General features: G+C 38.9%; 1 protein-coding gene across 3 annotated transcripts in view; it reads right to left on the bottom strand.

Moving 5' to 3' along the window:
- LOC122794129 overlaps positions 1-19,590 on the bottom strand; it is a 594,614-nt gene that overhangs the window by 474,834 nt on the left and 100,190 nt on the right. For all 3 annotated transcript variants that reach the window (XM_044062306.1, XM_044062307.1, XM_044062308.1), the window contains exon 2: positions 19,041-19,391. In XM_044062306.1, coding sequence (XP_043918241.1) covers positions 19,041-19,391 — 351 coding nt within the window. The remainder of the gene's footprint in view (positions 1-19,040; positions 19,392-19,590) is intronic.

Here is a 19,590-nt window from a genome sequence, read left to right as displayed (position 1 = left end):
ATGTAGTTGCCTCTAGAATGCTTATAAAGTCCATTCATTTTCAATATGCCATCAAAGAAGACAAGGCTCAGGTACAATGTGCCTTGATACTGCCTGGAATGTTTCTGCTATGGTGGTGATTAACAAAAAGCAACAGCTGCAAACAACCACCTGGAAATTGTCTGTTTAGACACAGGATGTCCCTTTTTTTTACCCTTGTTCTGTCTCGATAGTATCTGGCTGGCTGTGCACATCAGGAGTATGCAGAAACCTTTTTCACTGTTTTTTTTTGGTTTCTCTGAAAGCATAAAAGAGTTTGGTGACCAGCCACTGCTCTGCTGCATTCAGCGGTGCAATCCAAGGAATCTGTTGCATTCTGCTAACCATAAGAACAATTTTGTACTGTGATCTGCACTTTTAAACTGTATTTTTGCTACACTGCTGATTTCTTAAAACTGTTCTTGCTGATTTGTTGCACTTTTTGTCTGCTGTAGCATAGACTAGATTCAGGCCTGCTGAGTCTGGTTCTGTTTGTTAAATTGAGCACTAAACTAGGCTATCTTTGTTGGAGGAGGCTCCCCTGTACCCTTTCGGCAGGAAAGTGCACTTAGGACTCATCTGACTGAAGGTTTCTGGCACAGGGCTCAGTTTTGAGCTTTTTTATTGGTTAAATTATTAAATTCAGTTTGCTCGCTGTTTTAATACAGCTCCATAGAGTTAGGTGACCAGCCACTGCTCTGCTGTATTCATCTGTGCAAAACAAGGAATCTGTTGCATTCTGCTAATCATAATACAGTTTTATACTGTATTTTGTTTAAACTGTATTTTTGCTTTATTGCTGATTTTTTAAAACTGTTCTTGCTGATTTCTGCATTTTTTGCCTGCTGTAGCATATACTAGATTCAGACCTGCTGAATTTGGTTCTGTTTGTCAAACTGAGCACTAAACCAGGATACCTTTTGTTGGACAGGGTCCCCCTGCACCCTTGTGGCAGGAGAGTGCAGTTAGGACTCATCTGATTGAAGGTTACTGGCACAGGACTTAGTTTTCAGTTTTTTATTGGTTAAATTATTTAATTCAGTTTTGCTCACTATTGCTACATAAGCCCCATGTTTGTGCGGTTTGCTCTTGTTTTAACACAGCTCCACAGAGTTAGGCAACCAACCACTGCTTTGTTTTATCATCTGTTTACGTGTAGTGCACCTCTGTGCAACATCACACACTACCATGCAGTGGGGGTAACCATTAATGGTTATAGATGCAAAAACGACAGTAGAAAGATTTTCCCTTAGTAGCTGCCTGTGATCCAGCCGAGACATCTTTAAATTGCACTTAGCTGCTTCAGAGAGCACCCAAGCCACACTTTTGCCCCTTAAACAGTCCCAAAACCACCAGATCTACAATAGTCTCATACCATTTAGAGAACCCCCACTAGTATAGATCCTTTACAGAGCACCACATTAGTACAGACCCCATCTAGAGCACCCAGTTATACCACACCCCTCCATTTTCTCTCCCTACTGTGAAAACAGGATTTAATCTAGCATTATGGATGGTCAGTTTCCCTCTATTTCTCCTGCCAGCCTGATTGACATTGGTATCCTGAGGCAGTATAGCAACTGCCTCATGTACACTGACAGCCCTCTACTCTTAAATCACCCTAGTACAATTTGTGAGAGATGCATCTACACTAAGAATCTGGAATCCTTGCTCTCTCTCTCACACACAAAACAGTAACACTGAACAGGTTGTCAGCCCACATACTACACCTCCTATGCAAACCATGCACTCAACACGTAAACCATCATATGTGAAGGTACTCACCAAAAACCTACCAAACACAAACATGCTATATCTAATACAGCACCTACAGCACTCAATACACATAAAAGCACAAGCACCAGTGTCACCAAATAAGCCCCCAAGGCAAAGTACATCTAAACCAAATTTTTTTTAGTCATAGGTGATTCCATTGTGAGACACAAAGAAATCCCACTCACCATGCTGGACAAGGAAAATGTTACAGTCAGCTGTCTATCAAATCCAGGATCTGTCAGATCACACATGCACTCAGATATCTCAACAAGTACCATTACGACTCCGTCATAGTTCATGTTGGTGTGAATGACTTGAGACATACCCCACAGGACTAGATGAAGAGAGACATGATTGAGCTCTGTAAATATGTGTCCCAGGCAGATATGTCCCTAGCCTTGAGGAGCATTCTACCCTCACCTAGGATGACACCACGATATAAACAAATAATGATTGACTTCAACAATTGGGTTAGTTTCTGGTGTAATTCTAAGTGGATCCAGTTCCTGTCAGCCTGGGATGACATGGCTGATAGACCATGCTGCTTTGCCAGAGATGGTGTTCATCAGTCACAACTAGGCTTTCAGTCACTGGCTAAGGCACTTGCCCACCCCACACCCCCAGTGCCTTTTTAGGCAAGGTCTCAAGAACAACATTTCTGATGTGAAAATATCACTCACAAATAAATTAAAGGTTATGCTGCTAAATCTTATGGGTTTAAATCAGAAACTGCACTCTCTGGAAGCACTCCTCTCCCTGCAGGATGATGACGTCTGTGCAGTCACAGAAACTTGGTTCAGGGCCACAGTCAGTACCCAAGCCTTGCAAGGCCACAATCCTTCCACACTTACAGACTGCAAAATGAACATGTGATAACCAAAGGAGGAGGAGTATCTATGTTCATCAAAGATAAATACACCTGTAGACTGGTTAGACAGGAAAACTCCACAGAGTTACTTCAAGTTCAACTAACTGTAGGTAAGACTTCCCTTCAAGTCATCATTAGCTATAGACACCCTTCAATGAACCAAGATACCCACACTGCTTATTTGAACCTACTTGAGTCAATCAAATTACAAACACTCTAGTCTTGGGAGATTTTAACTATCCCTCCATTGACTGGAAAACTTATATGAATACCAAAGTGCTTGCACAAAGGTTCCTGGACTTTGTTAACACTAATGCCCAAAAACAAATAGTATGCAACCCCACAGGGGGCTCATATATTTTTACCTGGTCCTCACCAACATGGGTGACTGTTGTACCACCACAAGTACAGGACCCTTACTGGTTAAATCTCATCACAAATCAGTCACATCTGAAAAAGTTATAACGCTTGAACCCCTGTTAGGTGAAATCAGGCTAAACAATTTCACCAAAGCTAATTATATCCTCCTAAGGGATGGCATAAATAATTTCCTAGCTCCTGTTCCCACAGATGGCACTGACAGCTATACTAAGGTATACACAAATGTCCTGTACAAACAGTTACACAAATGTATTGACACAGCTGTACCTGATAGGATCAAAACAAGATCCTCAAGAAAAAAACAAGCCTCCCTGGTGGACATCTAGCATTAATAAGTTACACAACAAGAGGAAGAATTTGCTGTCTAAGAATAAAAAACAGAGGTCCCAGTACTGGAAGAACACTGTCCTCTGTTTGAACAAATAAGACAACTTGTAAAATCCTCCAAGGGCAACTTCAAAAAAAATTTAGCAACAATAGCTAAGGATAACCGTATGGCATTCCTCAGCTAATCCGTAACCTAAAAGGTAGGAAGGACCAAGACATCTGCTGAACTAGCTGTGTATGGCATCACACACTGATCCTGCAAAAACATTTAACCTATTAGCTGACAGGTTTGTGGAAAATTAAACCCCCCTGTCCTTCCAAACATTCCACAAAGCATTCCACTTTGCATCTCCAAAGAGCAAATCATTAATGCTCTCTCGAAGGCCAAAAACACAGCTTCTATGGGACGGGATGGCATTCTATGTTGCATTTTAAATGGTCTAAAAGATGAGATAGCAACTCCATTAGGTACTCTCTTCAACCACGGCCTGAGTAATGATTTTGTCTCTGCTGAATGGAAAACAAGAACCGTCATTCCCATTCATATAGGGGGTACAGCAACAGACCCTGGGAACTACAGACCCATAAGCTTATTCAGCCTTATCTGAATGACCATGGAATGATTCATCATGAGCCTTATAAATAAGGATATAGGTGATCTCTGAACTCTTGATCTGACTCAGTTTGGTTTTGTCAAAGGCAGGTCATGCCTGTTAAACCTAGTGGATATTTTGGAAAACGTTACCAGAGCCATACATGAAGGCAAATCTGTGCATACAGCCTTCCTTGACTTAGCCAAGGCCTTCAACATAATCCCACATTTGGGCATCAATGATAAACTTTCCCAGTTGAATATCAACCTTTATGTCATTAGGTGGGTCATCAGGTGGGTTTCTAACTAGCTCACTGACAGATCACATTCAGTCTAAGTTGCGAACTTTACCTCAACCAGAAGACCTTCACCAGTGGGGCTTCTCAGGAATCAGTGCTGGGCTCCCTATTGTTTGGAATATACTTCTCAAAAGTTCAGGCCAAAACAGAGAGGCTGTGGCTGACTAAGTTTGCTAATGACTGCAAATTAAGTGCAATCATTGAATTCCCAAAATATGTCAATATACTTCAAGAGGAACTTACACTAACCAGTGATTGGTGCCAAAGCCATGGATTCAAACTCAATGCTAAAAAATGCATTATCATCCCCTTCAGTAAAAACAACATCCCTGCAGACTATCATATAAATAATAAAACCCTAACAACTCAGTAGTGAGAGACTTGGCAATACAAGTTGACTGTAGCCTAAACTTTGACCACCATATGTCCACTGTGGTAAGGAAGGCATTCAACATCACACACCTCATTAGCAAAGACATTGCCTCAAGATCAAAAGAGGTCATAACACCCCTGTACTCAACCCTCATCAGGCCAATAATTGAGTACAATGCTCCCTTTGGTATGTATCTTACCAGGAACCTGCAGCAACTTGAGAGACCTCAGAGATTTCTAACCAAGAAAATTCAGGGTCTCCAACACATGTCATACACTGAAAGACTGAAGTAACTGTCACTGTACTCTGTAGTATACAGACTACTTAGAGGAGACTTGTGCCTGGCCTATAGCACAATCTCAGATCTAAACCTAATGGAAATGCTGCTCATCTGCAAGTCAAATGGGACATCCTGGCCTGCAACATAAATAGGACCTACTGGAGAGACAGAGATGTCTCTCAGAGGTTGCCACTCCTCTGGAATAGGCTACCAAGTCATATCAGACAAAGCCTCTCTATGACCTTGTTTAAGCGTAGCCTAAATGACTGGATGGGAAACAGTAAATTCCTGCCAGGGATTTCATGTATGACCCTCCTACATATGAGCAGTCATTTATATTGGGTTTCTCTAGTATTATATTGGGTACACACTGCTATGTTTATAAAGACCTTCAGGTCAATAGCCCAGTAATCACCTATAAAGAGTTTTTTTTTCTTAATGACACCCTATCTCTGTTGAGATAAAAATGAGAACTTGCAACTTAGCTACTCCTCTTGCTGATGTCAGAGCAATGATGAATACAGTTTTCCAACCTTTACCTTTAATCAACGTGATTAGCAGGTTCAAAAGGTGACAGTCAACTTCTCCAGCACAAAGTTGAGATCCGAAGGAGGAACAACCTATTTACAAGTAAGTCTCAGGTGTAAAACTCCTTTCAGAAACTGTTTCACCACAAACAAAAAAGAAAGAGGAGGATCCGTGGGCAGACATGCTGAAATGGTGCAAGATGAACTTTTATACAGGAATAAAAGAGGCCTGGGGAAAGTAACTCCCACAAATATTTGAGCACAAGTGGTACAAAATCCCTGATGGGGCACTGGTTATGGTTAGGCACCAACTAGAAAATCTTTTCCCTTTATCAATGTATGGTTTTCTTGTAGCAGGCTTTTTTGCCTCCTTTAGTTTCTGCTGAATGTCCTCATGAAATAAGTGCCTAAAAGATATTAAAACTGAATCATCCAGACAGTCGGCAGAAGATGATTGAGACTAGATTGTATCAAACTCCCCATGTCTTGTGTGAGTAGATCCAGTCTTTGAGGAAGCTTGTGGTAATTGCCCTTGGGCAGTTCCATAAGAAGGGAGAACCAGTGTTGCCTGAGCCAAAAGGGAGTCCCCACAATGAATTTTGAGGAATCCTTCTGAATCCTCAGAATTACCCATGATTTCAGTGTAAAGGGCAGATAAAGTATAAAGGATCATTTCCTTCCAAGGGAATGAAAATGCATCTGTTTTCCAGGCTTGCTTGCAAAGAACCTAAGAGCTAACAACCTTTGGGTTAAAAGCTGATTTGAAAGGAGGCAAACAGATCCATTTGAGGTATTTGCCACAAACGGATCAGTTCTTGGAACATCCTCCAATTCAGTTTCCATTCATGAGGGTCTGTCATAGGTTAGCTTCTCTGCCACTATATTTTGCCCTGACAGAAAATAAGATGCTTGGAGGCTTAAGGAATGCAGAAGAAGTAAGTCACACCCATCATAGCCAGCCTGCATAGGGGTATAACCTTGTATCTCTCTGCTTGTTTATGTACCACATGACTGTGCTATGGTTTGTAATCACTTGAAGAAGTCCTGGAGTCCATAGATGATGGAGATGTCAAGGCATGGATCACAGCTGACATCTCCTTTATATTTGATGTGCTTTGGTCTGTCTGAATGACTCCACTGGTCTTGCACCTTTATCTCCATAAAAACTACTCCCCTAGCAAAACCTGAAGCGTCTGTGGTGAATAATTGGTTTGGGGTCTGAGGGAGACTTGGGGTCAGCTGAATTTGTTACTTTCACCAATGCAGTTCCATTTGTGGAAAACTCAAAACTGGAATTTAATGCTATAGAGGATGTAAATGTTGGCTCCATAAGTTTTTATTTTAGAAAACATTGCATGTCTCTCATGTGTAACCTGGCTTGGGGAATCATGAGAATCACAGAAGCCATGAACCTAGGATCCTGAGAAATTGCCTTGCAGAAGTCTGAGACTGACTGGAGAAGCTCAGGAAAGAATTCCGATAAAAATTCATCTTCTCTCATGTCTAACAGGCATTTTGAAGAGCAGTATCAAGAAAGCAGCTGAGAAATACGATCCTGTGAGATGGAGTCAAGGAGGATTTTGCAACATGTATCTGAAAACCCAAAGTGGTCAGAAGAGACATAACTTATGTTAATGACTGTTAACATCTAGATAAAGACTATGCAAAGATAAGTAAGTCATCTAAATAAGGAAAATATGAACGCCATTTAGTCTGCAATAAGTTATGACTGGAGCTATGCATTTTGTGAAGACACTTGGAGCTGTAGATAATCCAAAAGGTAATGCAGGAAATTGGTAATGTGACCCAGAAATACAGAGAACCTCAGAAATTTCCTGAAGCCTGTGGTTATGGGAATGTGGTAATAAGCATCTTTCAATTCTAGTATTACCACATAACTCATGGGTAACAGGTTCTGTAAGGTCAACATTTTGAATCTTGATACTTTCACATACAGATCTGGTACTAGTCTCCAAGAGGCCTCTTTATTTGATACCAGAAACATTCTGGAATACAAACATTTGTCCCTTTCACTTACAGGCATTGATTCTATGACTCCTTAGGTGTGTAAAGACTGAAGAACTTGAGGAAAATATTGTGTTTAGTTTGGAGGATAGGGAGGAATTGCCCTGAAAGAATGTTTATTTATTTTTTTAATCTGGGGCTATCTGTAACCCTCCTGCAACACTTTTAACACCCAGGAGTCTGAGACAATATTTTGCCAGATTCAAAGTGTTATTGGCCCAGGGCGGGGGGGGGGGGGATGCTGGCATAGTCATGCTGTACTTGTGCTCATGTCCCTTTTTCTGAAAGGATTCCTTTTTCTGACTGCTGCTACTCTCCAGCTATCTCTGTTTAGCATCTTGTTTGCCAGCACATGCTGGGTTTTGCTTACTTGACTTTTTTGAAAGAAAGAGACTTTAGAAACTTCCTACATTAATTTCCCAATGTCATAATATTATTTGTGGACCTGGGTGGCAGATGTGCCAAACAACACCTCCTAATCTAAAACAGTGGCACTAGGCAGTGTGTCTAAACAATAATACACACTCTTTAAGACATGTTTATATAACTGGGGCAAAGCAGACTTTTCTTCTGTAGGAAGTGATGTAGCATGTTAACTCAGACTATTCATTTAACAGAACATAAACACCTGATAATTGAGAATTCTGAAAACCAAAGTGGAAGAATAAAACATTCCCTTACCTAGAGGGTCCAACACCTTTTTATGATGTCAAGGGTTGGTGTTCAGTACTAATCTATTCCCAGCAGTAGATGCAATGGATATTGTATTTGTGTCCGATCTAAGGTGACAGAAAATAAATTTATTAGCCTGAGGCACGTTATACATCTTATCTGCTTTTTCACGGACTGACAGCTGGCTATCAGGATGATTACAGGTAGCATTCAACACATCCTCCAGGGCAGGCAGTATAGGAGGGATGGATGAGGAATATGGAAAAACAGTTTATAGCATACCATAATATTTCCTCAGTTTGGTGGGGACCTCCATTTGTTCCCATAAAAATACCTCATTCCTCCTGGCTATGTTCTGAATAAAAGAAAATTACTCCATAAGAGGAAAATAAATTTTATTTTCTTCTCAGAAGGCTAGGCTTGTGAACCTGAAGGAAAAGAAGCCCCATCTCTGCCATAATCAAAATCATCAGATGCAGTTTCCTTAGGAATTTCTTTACAGGGGGATGTTCACCTATAACGGCTTCTGGACACCAGGATTCATAGTCTGTAATGCATGCTTTATAAAGGTAAGAAAATCATCTTTCTTAACTGTAATTACCTCTTGAGGTAAACAATGTTTAATCTTTTGTGTTTTCTTCATAGGAGTCCCTGTGGAAGAAGACTGACTCAAAAGAGTGATGGCTGATGGGAATAATGGCCTCTTTCTCCCAGTATCTCCCTGCCCTATATAAGATTGTTCTCAAATGTCCATATCAGACACTAGAATAGCTGAAGATTCGTGACTGACCCCAGATTGATGGTGGCTGAAAGGACTACAACAGAGGAAGACAGAGAGGTAAGTGAGTGGTCTGAGGAACAACAAATGGGCACTGCAGGTTTACCCCACTTCACCTGAGGAACAGATTGTGCCAATGGCAAAGGCAAGGGCTCTTTGGTAAGTGCTTTTTTTTTCTTTCTATGAAAAGCTGGAGTGGAACCAGCAGGACTGAAGTAGGTATCCATTTATAGCCAAACAAGAAAAAACAAAGCTTACTCACTATTGGCTAGGGTATATATTGAGCCCATGGCAATGGCAGGAACTCTTTGGTAAGTCTTTTTTTCTAGAAACAGCATGATTGGAACAAGTAGGACTGAAGTAAATATCCATTTTATAGCTAAGGAAGAAATGCTGTAATTGTTGCTGGAGTGAGTTGTTGGATGGTAAATTGCCACCTAGTGTACACAAAAAGCACATTTACAATCACACTTCTTGTCCCAGCCCCCTTCACAAAGTAAAATCACAAGCATCACTCAATTTCCCCTGTCAGTACTCCTTTTACTAAGATAAAAATACTGAGCATAAAAGAAAAATAGCAGGTAGGTTGCCACAAAGTGAGCATAAGCACTACACTGTAGAAAACATGTCCCTGCCCTTCTGAAAATACATTTTTTAGATACAATTTTAAAAGTTTACACATGCAGGAAATATATTTAGTTAAATCAGCTCCTACTTAGCTAAATAACATGGATAGCTATAAATAGCAGTCCCTGACAGGAAACTTCTAATACAAGTAAAAAATACCAGTTTTATTACAGGAGAACTATAACTTTTAATCAGAAATTTAAACTGAATAATATTTTCTTAAAGGGCAACAATTTCTATGTAGAAGGGTTCTCCAACGGGGACATATCTGCCAAAAATGAAGCTCTTAGCTAATTGCTGTGCCTGTGAAGCCTGAGACATGCTTATCCTCAAGATGGCAAGAAACTACTAAAGAAATCGTCACATTGACTGCTGATTTCCCTCCTTGAGCTAGCCAATCAGCAGTCAGAGTGAAGGTGTGTGAGTGTGTGTGTGTGTGGGGGGGGGGGGGAGCAGAACTTTGTGAAGCTGGCCTGTTGTTGTTTCCTAGAAAAATAAACAACCCATGTAGCCTAAAGGCTATTACAGGAGTGAGAATTCTGAACATCATATTTGCTTAACTATATTTCAATAAATAGGATAGCTTTCTAAAGAAAGGCAGCATGTAACTAACAACTTTCTGTGTTTCTGATGCAAATAATTTTACAGGCAAACTATATAAAAAACCTAGAAAATGATGCATTCAATTAGCATATATGGCAAAAATAAAGTAATTAAAAATTACTAAGCTTAAAACAGGTGTGCATGTTTAGGTTTTGTTAGAATGTCATATAAAAATATTATTGAGGGACCAAAATCATATGTCTGCTTCAAGGAAAGTAGGTGAGGTCTTCAGGGTGGCTAGCAGCAGGTTCTGCAAACAGGAAGGCATAGACTATACAGGTTCAGGAAGCAAGCCTAAGAATTTTACATATTAATCTAGCAGTGACTGGGTAACAGTGATGAGCCTGCAGTTGGCATATAATGTGGAAGACATGATATCTGGCTGCCAAGCATGACTGCAGAATTCTACACCAAGAACAGCTATGCCAGAGCCTTACCCAAAAGACCACGATAAAAACAGCTGTGGTAGTTTGACTCAGGTGACACTTGCACATGGATCACTAAAGCAAAGTCCAACAACAAAATAAAATGTTTAACCTAGACAATAATCTTACAATTATAATAGGATGACTTAGTGGCTGACATGACACCTTGTCCATAAGGGTCAGCCTGCCATCATGATACAAATTTCAAGTAGTTCTCTAAATGTATTATAAGGGGGATACAACAAATGGATTATAGCATCTACCAGCACTGGTTTAGTCTTAGCTGTATTAACCTCTAAATGATTTTGCATCATTTGCTGAAAGATGCACTCCAGACAGTCTTCAGGTGTGGTAATGTCTACCACAGAGTTCTGAATAAAAAAGAGATACAGCTGAATATCAACAGCATAAAACTGGCAAGGAGTAACTCCTCTGCAAGGCAATCCTAAGTGGCAGCATGTACACAGTGAACACAAGAAGTGCCAGTATCAATCCCTAAGGCACCTTACACTTCCACAAGTGACCACCAGAAGAAATGATTCATGAATGCCATGGTCAACAGTGCAAAAGGCTTCTGAGAAATCAAGGATGACCAGGATGGAACACAATTGTTGATCCCTTGACATAAGTAGGTCACTAACAACCTAAATAAGGAGTGTTACATCTACTGTATATCCAGTTTGATATGGATCAAATATATGTGATGCCAAACAGGAATATATATATATGTGCACCAAGTACCTTTTCACCAACCTTATCTATAAAGGCAAAGTCAGACACAAAGTAACAATTTTCCAATTATTTTAGGTCTGGGTGGTAATTTTCTAATCTTGAAAATCGGGGTTATTAAAGCCTCTTTTAATAAATATGAAAAAAAATTTCTCAAAGAGGACTACACTGTAAGATCAGGTATCATTTAAATGAAGTTTGTTAGACAAAAATACAGTATTCTCTTTGAGTAAGTCTAGAAATGCATCCATATTAAAGCAGGCCTTCACATTTTGCATGCAGTTTCAGTGAATGCACTTTCAATCAGTGAAAATAACCTTCAGTCAAGAATACTGATAAAAATAAAATGTGCTAACAGAATTTGTAGTACACTGAGTACAAACCTTCAACAAAGTGCTACAGATTGATATGAGGTTTGGGAACCAAGATTAAAGAGGTGTGTAGAAATTTACAGGGTTTTTCATATTATGCAACAAATGATGAAATGTGGTAGTTGCAATTATTGCAAACAAATTTACACAGGCAACATATTCAAAGTAAGGTATGCGGGATATAGAAAAATAAAAAGGATACAAGGGAGATTTAATTCTGATACAAAAGGGGTGGGCTATTTGGCTACATGCCAGGAATGCCCATGCTTTTATGTGAGCAAAACAGAATGTAGACTAAAGGAGAGAATGTATGAGCATGAGTATAGCATCAAAAAGAATAAGCCCAATAATGCCCTGGCTAAATATATACACTAATCTCCTGGACATTATTTTAAATATACAGTGATTAAAAAAGTCAATATTGGTTTAAGAGGGGGAGCGGAGCCTGGAATCTATATTTGGAAAAGAAGGAACTTACCTGACAGATAAGGTTAAATGCTTATAACTGGCCAGAATGTAATTATTACTGTTTGATTTATTGTATATTAAGGTTGGAAGCGCTGGCCAGATAAGCATTGCTAATAATTGTACTGTTTATATTTATTCTATTCTTTGAATAATGTTACCACATTTACTTGCATTAATTATTTATTTGTGATTATTAATATATATATATTTTTAGACAGGTTGAAGTAACTTTTATTTATGAGGATCATAACCAAAATGTAACACAATACATGGTTTTAAAAAGAAGGGGTTGTGGCAGGTCATGTTGGAACATGAAATGTGATTGGTTTGTGTACAGTATTTAAAGTTTTTAACAGGAAATAGTTTTATCTGATGAAGTTCACTAAACTTTGTTATTGTGGATGAAAGCGCTATTCTAATTTTGTGTGTGATAAAGTTTTAAAGAAGAGCACTAATGGCGGATCTCTTTTTCACCTTAACGGACTGTGGGGTTTCTAGTTTGTCTTCACGTGTGGATTTGTTTTTGTTAAGCATCATGCACTGTCAGTCCTTCAACAAAATGCTACTGTTATCTCTTTAAAGAAATGCACAAGTTTCAAAAAACAAGATTTCTATTTCACGAAGCCCTGCTGCTCCATATCTAAAAAGTAGGTCTTCATCATTTTGGATATGCCCAATTCTCATCCTAATTTTGCAAGGTATGCTGCTTAGGCTGATAGTCTAAACCTGTTTAGGTGTGATGTGAACCCCTTCCCTTTTGTGATCTGGTGCTTGTATATCACCAGAGGTTAGGGACATCATGCTAACATTTTCTTTAACACATCTGATAGACATTTATTTAGGCTATACCTTAATCATGTATAGGAAACCACCATGTATACTATATTGTCATACAGGACCCAAGTTTTTAATTGTATTTGTGGAATCTCTAGTTGCAGCTCTCTACTGTTGCATATCTTATTAATTTTGTGACACCAGTGTAAGGATTTGTGTCAAATTGTATTTGTTTGTTTATGTACTGGCAATATGTTTGAGTGTAGAAGTTAATAATATTAAAGAACTGACAGTATCCCTACCAGACTTATTTTGATCACTTAGGATACTATCCCAATCTGCTTTTACAGCTATGCTATTTACCACACCAGTCTCCATTGGTAAAGTCTAGGAGGGAAGATCGTATTTATGACTGAATCTGCTTTACTCTTGGATTAAAGATGATGGTGTTGGAACCCATATTATTTTATTTATTTGTATTCATTTGTTAACCAAGTAAACCCCTAGGGACAATCATCTTTTCAGGGATGACCAAGGAGCACTGCTGGCTTACAAGAATTGCTAAAACAGTAAGGAAAGGGAGGTGAGGAACTCAAAACACAGAGTACAAGATGAAGTTCATTAAATGCTTATAGCTTTAACAGGTTCACAGATACTTACTAGGCTATTGAACTGTGAGTATCTTTAGAAGCCTAGCCATGCATTTCCATGAAGTTTTTACCCTTTGGATTTTAAGTATAAATAACCCAGAGATGAGCAGAACATTTACATGTTGGCCCTATCCATGACAGACAAGGGTGCTAAACCAGGAGAGAATTTGCGGTTACCAATCCATCCATCTAACTTATGTTTGAATAGTGAAAGTGAAATGCTTTGTTTTATGTGGAGATGAAGATGATTTCAAAGAAGTGTTATTTTCTGTGATACATATTTATGCCTCCAAAATATTTATATTGCGAAACAGATCAACATCTCTAGAGCAGGCGTTTATGCCACTGTTGAACTTGTGAATATGTAATAGTCTGGCAGGAAAGGGTCTGTTGAGGGCTCTATACACGAGGTAGAGATTGTCCCTCAGTAGTCTGTATGACTCCTAGAAGAGGGACAAGGCTTTGAAATAGTCCTCATTGTGTTTATGATTTAGGCCCTTGAATTTCTTAGTAAGGAAGCAGTGCAGGCATTCAAGCTGTGTCAAATGTTTGGACAGGTACATATTGAATGAGGCATTATACTCAGTCATCAGCCTGATGAAGACAGAATACAGTGGAATGATCGCATTCCTGGACCTGGATGCTATACCCTTAGTAATAAACTGTGCAATGAAAAGGGCTTTATTACAATAAAGGATATATGGAGATCAAAGGACATTCATTGCCTACAAAATTTCCCAGGTCCCTAACTTCTGGATCAATTTTTAGGTGAGTGATGTTAATGTGAAGCTTGGTACTTCCTGCTTGTCAAAGAATTCTATTATTCATTTTGTTACTTACGTATTATCGCAACCATAGTCTAAACGACTCACTATGCAATTCGGCATGGTACAGATAGGCAAACATTATCGCAATCACATTCCAGCTGAGTGACTGTTGCTATCTTTTCTGGCAGGCCTTCAAGCTTTCATTTTATCTGGGTAACAAAATCTAACTTTTTTAGGATGTACTTTTTACAAGAGTAATTACATTAGGAAGTGTAATGGAAGATGACGGAAGTAATCAGTTGATTGTTTCTTCTTCTGTGCTGTAAATGTTACTGTGATGGCTTTCAAAAAACATTGAAAACAGTGTTTTCTTTTGCAACTTGAATGTAACCGAGCAGAATACTTTTTGCGTGAAGCTGCAAAGGAAAACAAATGTTTTAAATGTATTTTCACAGCAATCGCGGTAACACTTCCATGACAGAAGAAGCAGTCAACTGTTTTCCAAGCCCTGAGTGCATGCCAGGTTTCTTACCACGGGGAGCAGGTGAATAACCTCAGCTGCATTGTTACGAGTGGATGGATAGTCTAGAAAATGAAATGGTACCAAATATTTCAGTGTTAAGCACTATAGAAAATCCAAGAAAAGTAATTGAAAATCGGCGGCATGCTACAGTAATGAGGCAAAAGGACGTGTTTTTAACCAGGAAGGCCAAAATGCTCAATGTGTATGCTACTGTCAATCATCCAGGGACCTGTACGACCTGATAAGTATGAAACCAAAACGCTCTCGGCCTTACATGTTTAAATGTGGTACTTCCACTACTTTCTGCAAACCATACAGCCTGCTCACTCCATAACACTGTAGCACTTTTAGTTTCTGTCATGCTGTTTTCCTATCTGTACCATGCCGAACTGCATAGTGAGTCGTTTAGACTATGGTTGCGATAATACGTAACTACCCTCATTTCTTAGCACTTAGTTTTAATCCATGGTTTTGACATTAGCTGTTGGTTTAGGAAAGGCTCTCTTGCAGGATCTTGATATAATTTGGAGGATTTATGATGGCACCAACTTTAAAGTGACTGAAAACTTGGTCAGCCGTAAACCCTTAGCAGCATCTTTGACCTCCAAGAAGTAAATGGCAAAGAGGAGTTGCTAGCGAATCATGAACTAAACTAAATATAGAAACTACAACCGTGGGCTGTGAGTAGAAATCATGAGGATTTTGTAGGCATGATATCTAAGATACTCCCATCCCAGCTGGATTTTGCAGTTTTTTGCTAAATTATTTTGATTAAAATCTCAAGTATTTGAGCATGTTTATTTGACACTGAGTAGTTTAGTCAATATTAGGGTAGTTAGCATTCCCCAAAGGATTGTTTTTTTAGCTGTTCTTTTACCAGTATTGGGATACTACCACCTTGTTTGTTTGTTTATTTATTTATTTATTGACATTTCTTTACCAGGAAAGCCTGAATAGGCACTGGTACCCTTTTTTCAGCAGAGGCCTGGGGAGAAAAAGCCCCAAGGTAACAATTTAATACAATCAGTATTTACAATAATAAATTCTATAATGCGCCTATCTCATAAAAAAACTGCAACAGTTAAAGGAGGTATTCCAGGAATTTGTGATATGCATTTTTTGGTTTTCAAACCATCCCTGGATTCATAAAGGCTTACCACAATGCTGAAGCCTTAACTCTGAAGGTTTCCACATCATGGTAAGCCTTTTCTGCTCATAGACCGGTCTCCTAGCAGGGATTTTCCCCTGCTGGGGACTTTAGCACAAACAGTAGCTGCATGCTAATGTGACAGTCTAGGGGAATGGCTAATGCTAATTATCATTGATCTCTCCCCCAGAAATGTCTGCTGTTCCTGATCAACTCGGCTGAGTGATTCAGGGATACACACTACCAAGTTATTTTTTTCTCTAGAAGGAAAAAGTAAAAAAGTGAAAAAATGAACAACATCCTTTGATGGCAATGACTCATTCACTCCTATGGCAGTAGCTGCTGTACAGATAAGTATAGCAAAACCATGGGGATATGTGAGTGTCTGTGTGTATATTTGTGTGACCATGTGTGCTTGTTGTGTCTGTTGGGGTATAAATGTGGTTGAGAGTGTGTGTGTATGTGTGTGTGTGTGTGTGTGTGTGTGTGTGTGTGTGTGTGTGTGTGTGTGTGTGTGTGTGTGTGTGTGTGTGCGCGTGTGTGTGTGCGTGTGTGTTTGTCTGGGTGGCCACTCTACAGCAGGTAGGTAGAGGATGCCAACTCTGTATGAGCAAGTGTTAGGGGGCTTCTTTATGGATGCTTGAGTGTGTGTGTGTGTGTGTGTGTGTGTGTGTGTGTGTGTGTGTGTGTGTGTGTGTGTGTGTGTGTGTGTGTGTGTTTGTATGTGTGAAGGGGAGGGTACCTATGCTACACATCGCATGGGCTGGGAGGGAGAACACTAGCACGGTCAAGTCTTACAGCACAGAGTTCGATCCAGAGATACGATAATGAGCCACTAATGAAGCTTTTCTCTATGTAGTTTTACCATGTCTTTGAATCAGAAATTTTCTCCATCACACTAACTGAACATTTAACATTGACCAATTAACATGGGAGAAGATAATCTAACATTCTTCAAGCAAAGGAAAGTTTCTAAATTGTCTATTTTAGTGAGACTTCTAACACTTAACAAATCCACATTAACTTCTGATTTTTTGTTTTAATCTTGTATATTTTTCTTTTTTATTGTTGTTTTAGAATTTGAAGAAGTCTAAAAAAACAACTGGGGATGGAAAATTTCCTGTTCAGCACATGTAGTCCATGGGAAAAAAATGATGGAGCCCTTTACTTCGAAAGCACTCCAGCTTGTTGCATTTTTCACGCCAGGTTGAAGGGCACTAAATCTTCTATCTATGACACTATATCCTTAGCCACCAAATGAATACCAAAGCTTTTTTTTTATATTCTAGTGCCATATAAGGTGATGAGAATATTTGGCTAAACAGATGTGTTTTCCCATTCATGATAGGCTGTTTGATAATCTTACCAAATTATGTTGTGTAGTCAGGAGATAAAAAACTTTTGTAGGTAATTCATTCCAATATGCATAATAAGCATGTCAGAATTACCATAACCCCTTTTTAACCTAGTTGTGATACCCCTTACTTTTTGTCCAAAACAGGTATGACACTGTCTTCTTACAAATCCATTGACCTATGTGACAGTTTTATGCATGACTGAGTCACCAATTCCTAGTATAGTTATGGGGTTATCAGGTCACAGTGTCTACATTCTGGAATGTCAGATCTGGTTTGGTTTAGTTCTAAACACTTAATTGATTAAATTCCAAAGAAATGATCCTCGGTTTGCAATAAAACCAAGGTTATGATCTTTGTTACCAGCACTAGACTAACCTCTATCACAATTCTTTCTCCATTTCTCACCTACCTAACTAATCACATATATGTAATATACTAAAATATGAGGTTATGGTTTTGTTGAGCTTATGGCTTCTGGAAGTGCAGATGAGGCTTTTGTGAGTATAATCTCAATAACCTCTGCATATGTAGTAGATATGCAGATGACTATATATGTATGCGGTCTAAGGATCTAAACTTCTGCAACATTAATACAGTGGTTTGATGAGACAGGCATATCTTGCAGAGGATACCTCTGCTCTGGAACAGACTCCCCATTCACGTAAAACAAAGCTTATCCCTGTCCATATTCAAGCACAACTTAGATCTACGAATGAGAAACAGAAAATTTACCCAAGGACTGCCTCCTGTACTACTAACGAAAGAGGCAGCTCCTAAAAGTTTTATCTCATGCATGGATCCCCCCAAATTATCTATGGTATGATCCCAGTTATTTTCATTAGGGGTAATATATAATTATTGACCATGGGATGGGTAAGGCCAGTCTCTAACCAAGTGCGATAGGTTCATTTGAGCACCAAAAGGAAAACTGGCTAAACTTAAACTGGCCCACAAGGGCAGCTAGCCTAGATAATATCTATGAACCTATCGAGGTGACTGCATGTACAGATTCAAAATACAGTGAACATAAGAAAAAATCTACTTAAAATTAATTTTCAGACACTTTGGATCTCCTTATCCAACTACTATGAAACATCCATCTGTATAAACCTATCATAACTTCCACTCACCAAAGACTCTCTGTTGTTCATTGTCATCTGATCCCAGATGCAGACCTTTGCTTGGTGGGTCTTTATCATCTCAAGAATTAAGTCTATTAGCTATGCTAATGGTTATGGAAACCTGATCTCTAGTTGGGGAGAGGCAGTGAAGCAGTGGTTGGACATTAAAATTCATGTGGCCATAATAGATACAGTCCTCAATACAGGAGCTGAGGTGGGCTGTGATACACAATGGGCAATATACATTCTTCTGTATGCAGCATCCTAGGCATCTGTGATCCCTCTTCCCCTTAATGCTGGTGCCATAACAAGAACCTCCTCCAGTCTCTAAAAGAAGTCAAACTAGTGACACCAGTCCCTTCAGTTTCATCTGGGGATAAGAGGGTAGACCACCAAATGTTTGTCCGTGTCCCTCCCAAAAAGACCTATCTGTTGATCTAAGCCTGTTACCAAATGTTGGCCTCTTACAGTAAACATAGATGCCCTTCCTCCATAATAGCATGCATCCCAAAAATTATTTTACTTTTATTGGCAATTTCAATGCAAAACAAAAATCCATACCTTTAATGATCAATCTTGTTCCATTTCCAAAGTGAGGTTTTGGTGGTGGAGGTATTTCCACTGTCACAACACAGTAATAAATGCCTCTGTGATTTAGCAAAGCTTTGCCGATGTTTAGTATCGACTCATTTAGCCTTCTAGTTTTATCCTTGGTAAACAGTGTGTAATTCATCTTCTCTCCTCCTTTTATTTCTGTCAAAGTTGTTTTTGTATCTTCGCACTTAAACCATTCTATGGAGATACGTTCAAAAGTTGGCTTGGTTTCCCACTGACAGCTCAGGATAACACTATTCTGCAAAAATTCATCTACTTCAGGTGGATACTGAATGATGTTTAGCTGTGTATGTCCACCTAAAAAAAAATATAGTAAATAACATATTTTAGGAATATGCCATACAAGCTGTATAATCTATTCTGGAGTAACAAAAAACAATAAGAGTAAATAAATATGTAAACTGTAATATATATATATATATATATATATATATATATATTTATATATATATATATATATATATATGTGTGTGTGTGTGTGTGTGTATATATATAT

Source organism: Protopterus annectens, chromosome 2.part1 (genome assembly GCF_019279795.1).
Source record: "Protopterus annectens isolate FY-2018-M chromosome 2.part1, PAN1.0, whole genome shotgun sequence".
Taxonomy (NCBI): Eukaryota; Metazoa; Chordata; order Ceratodontiformes; family Protopteridae; genus Protopterus; species Protopterus annectens.
This window is presented reverse-complemented; position numbering and strand designations above follow the sequence as displayed.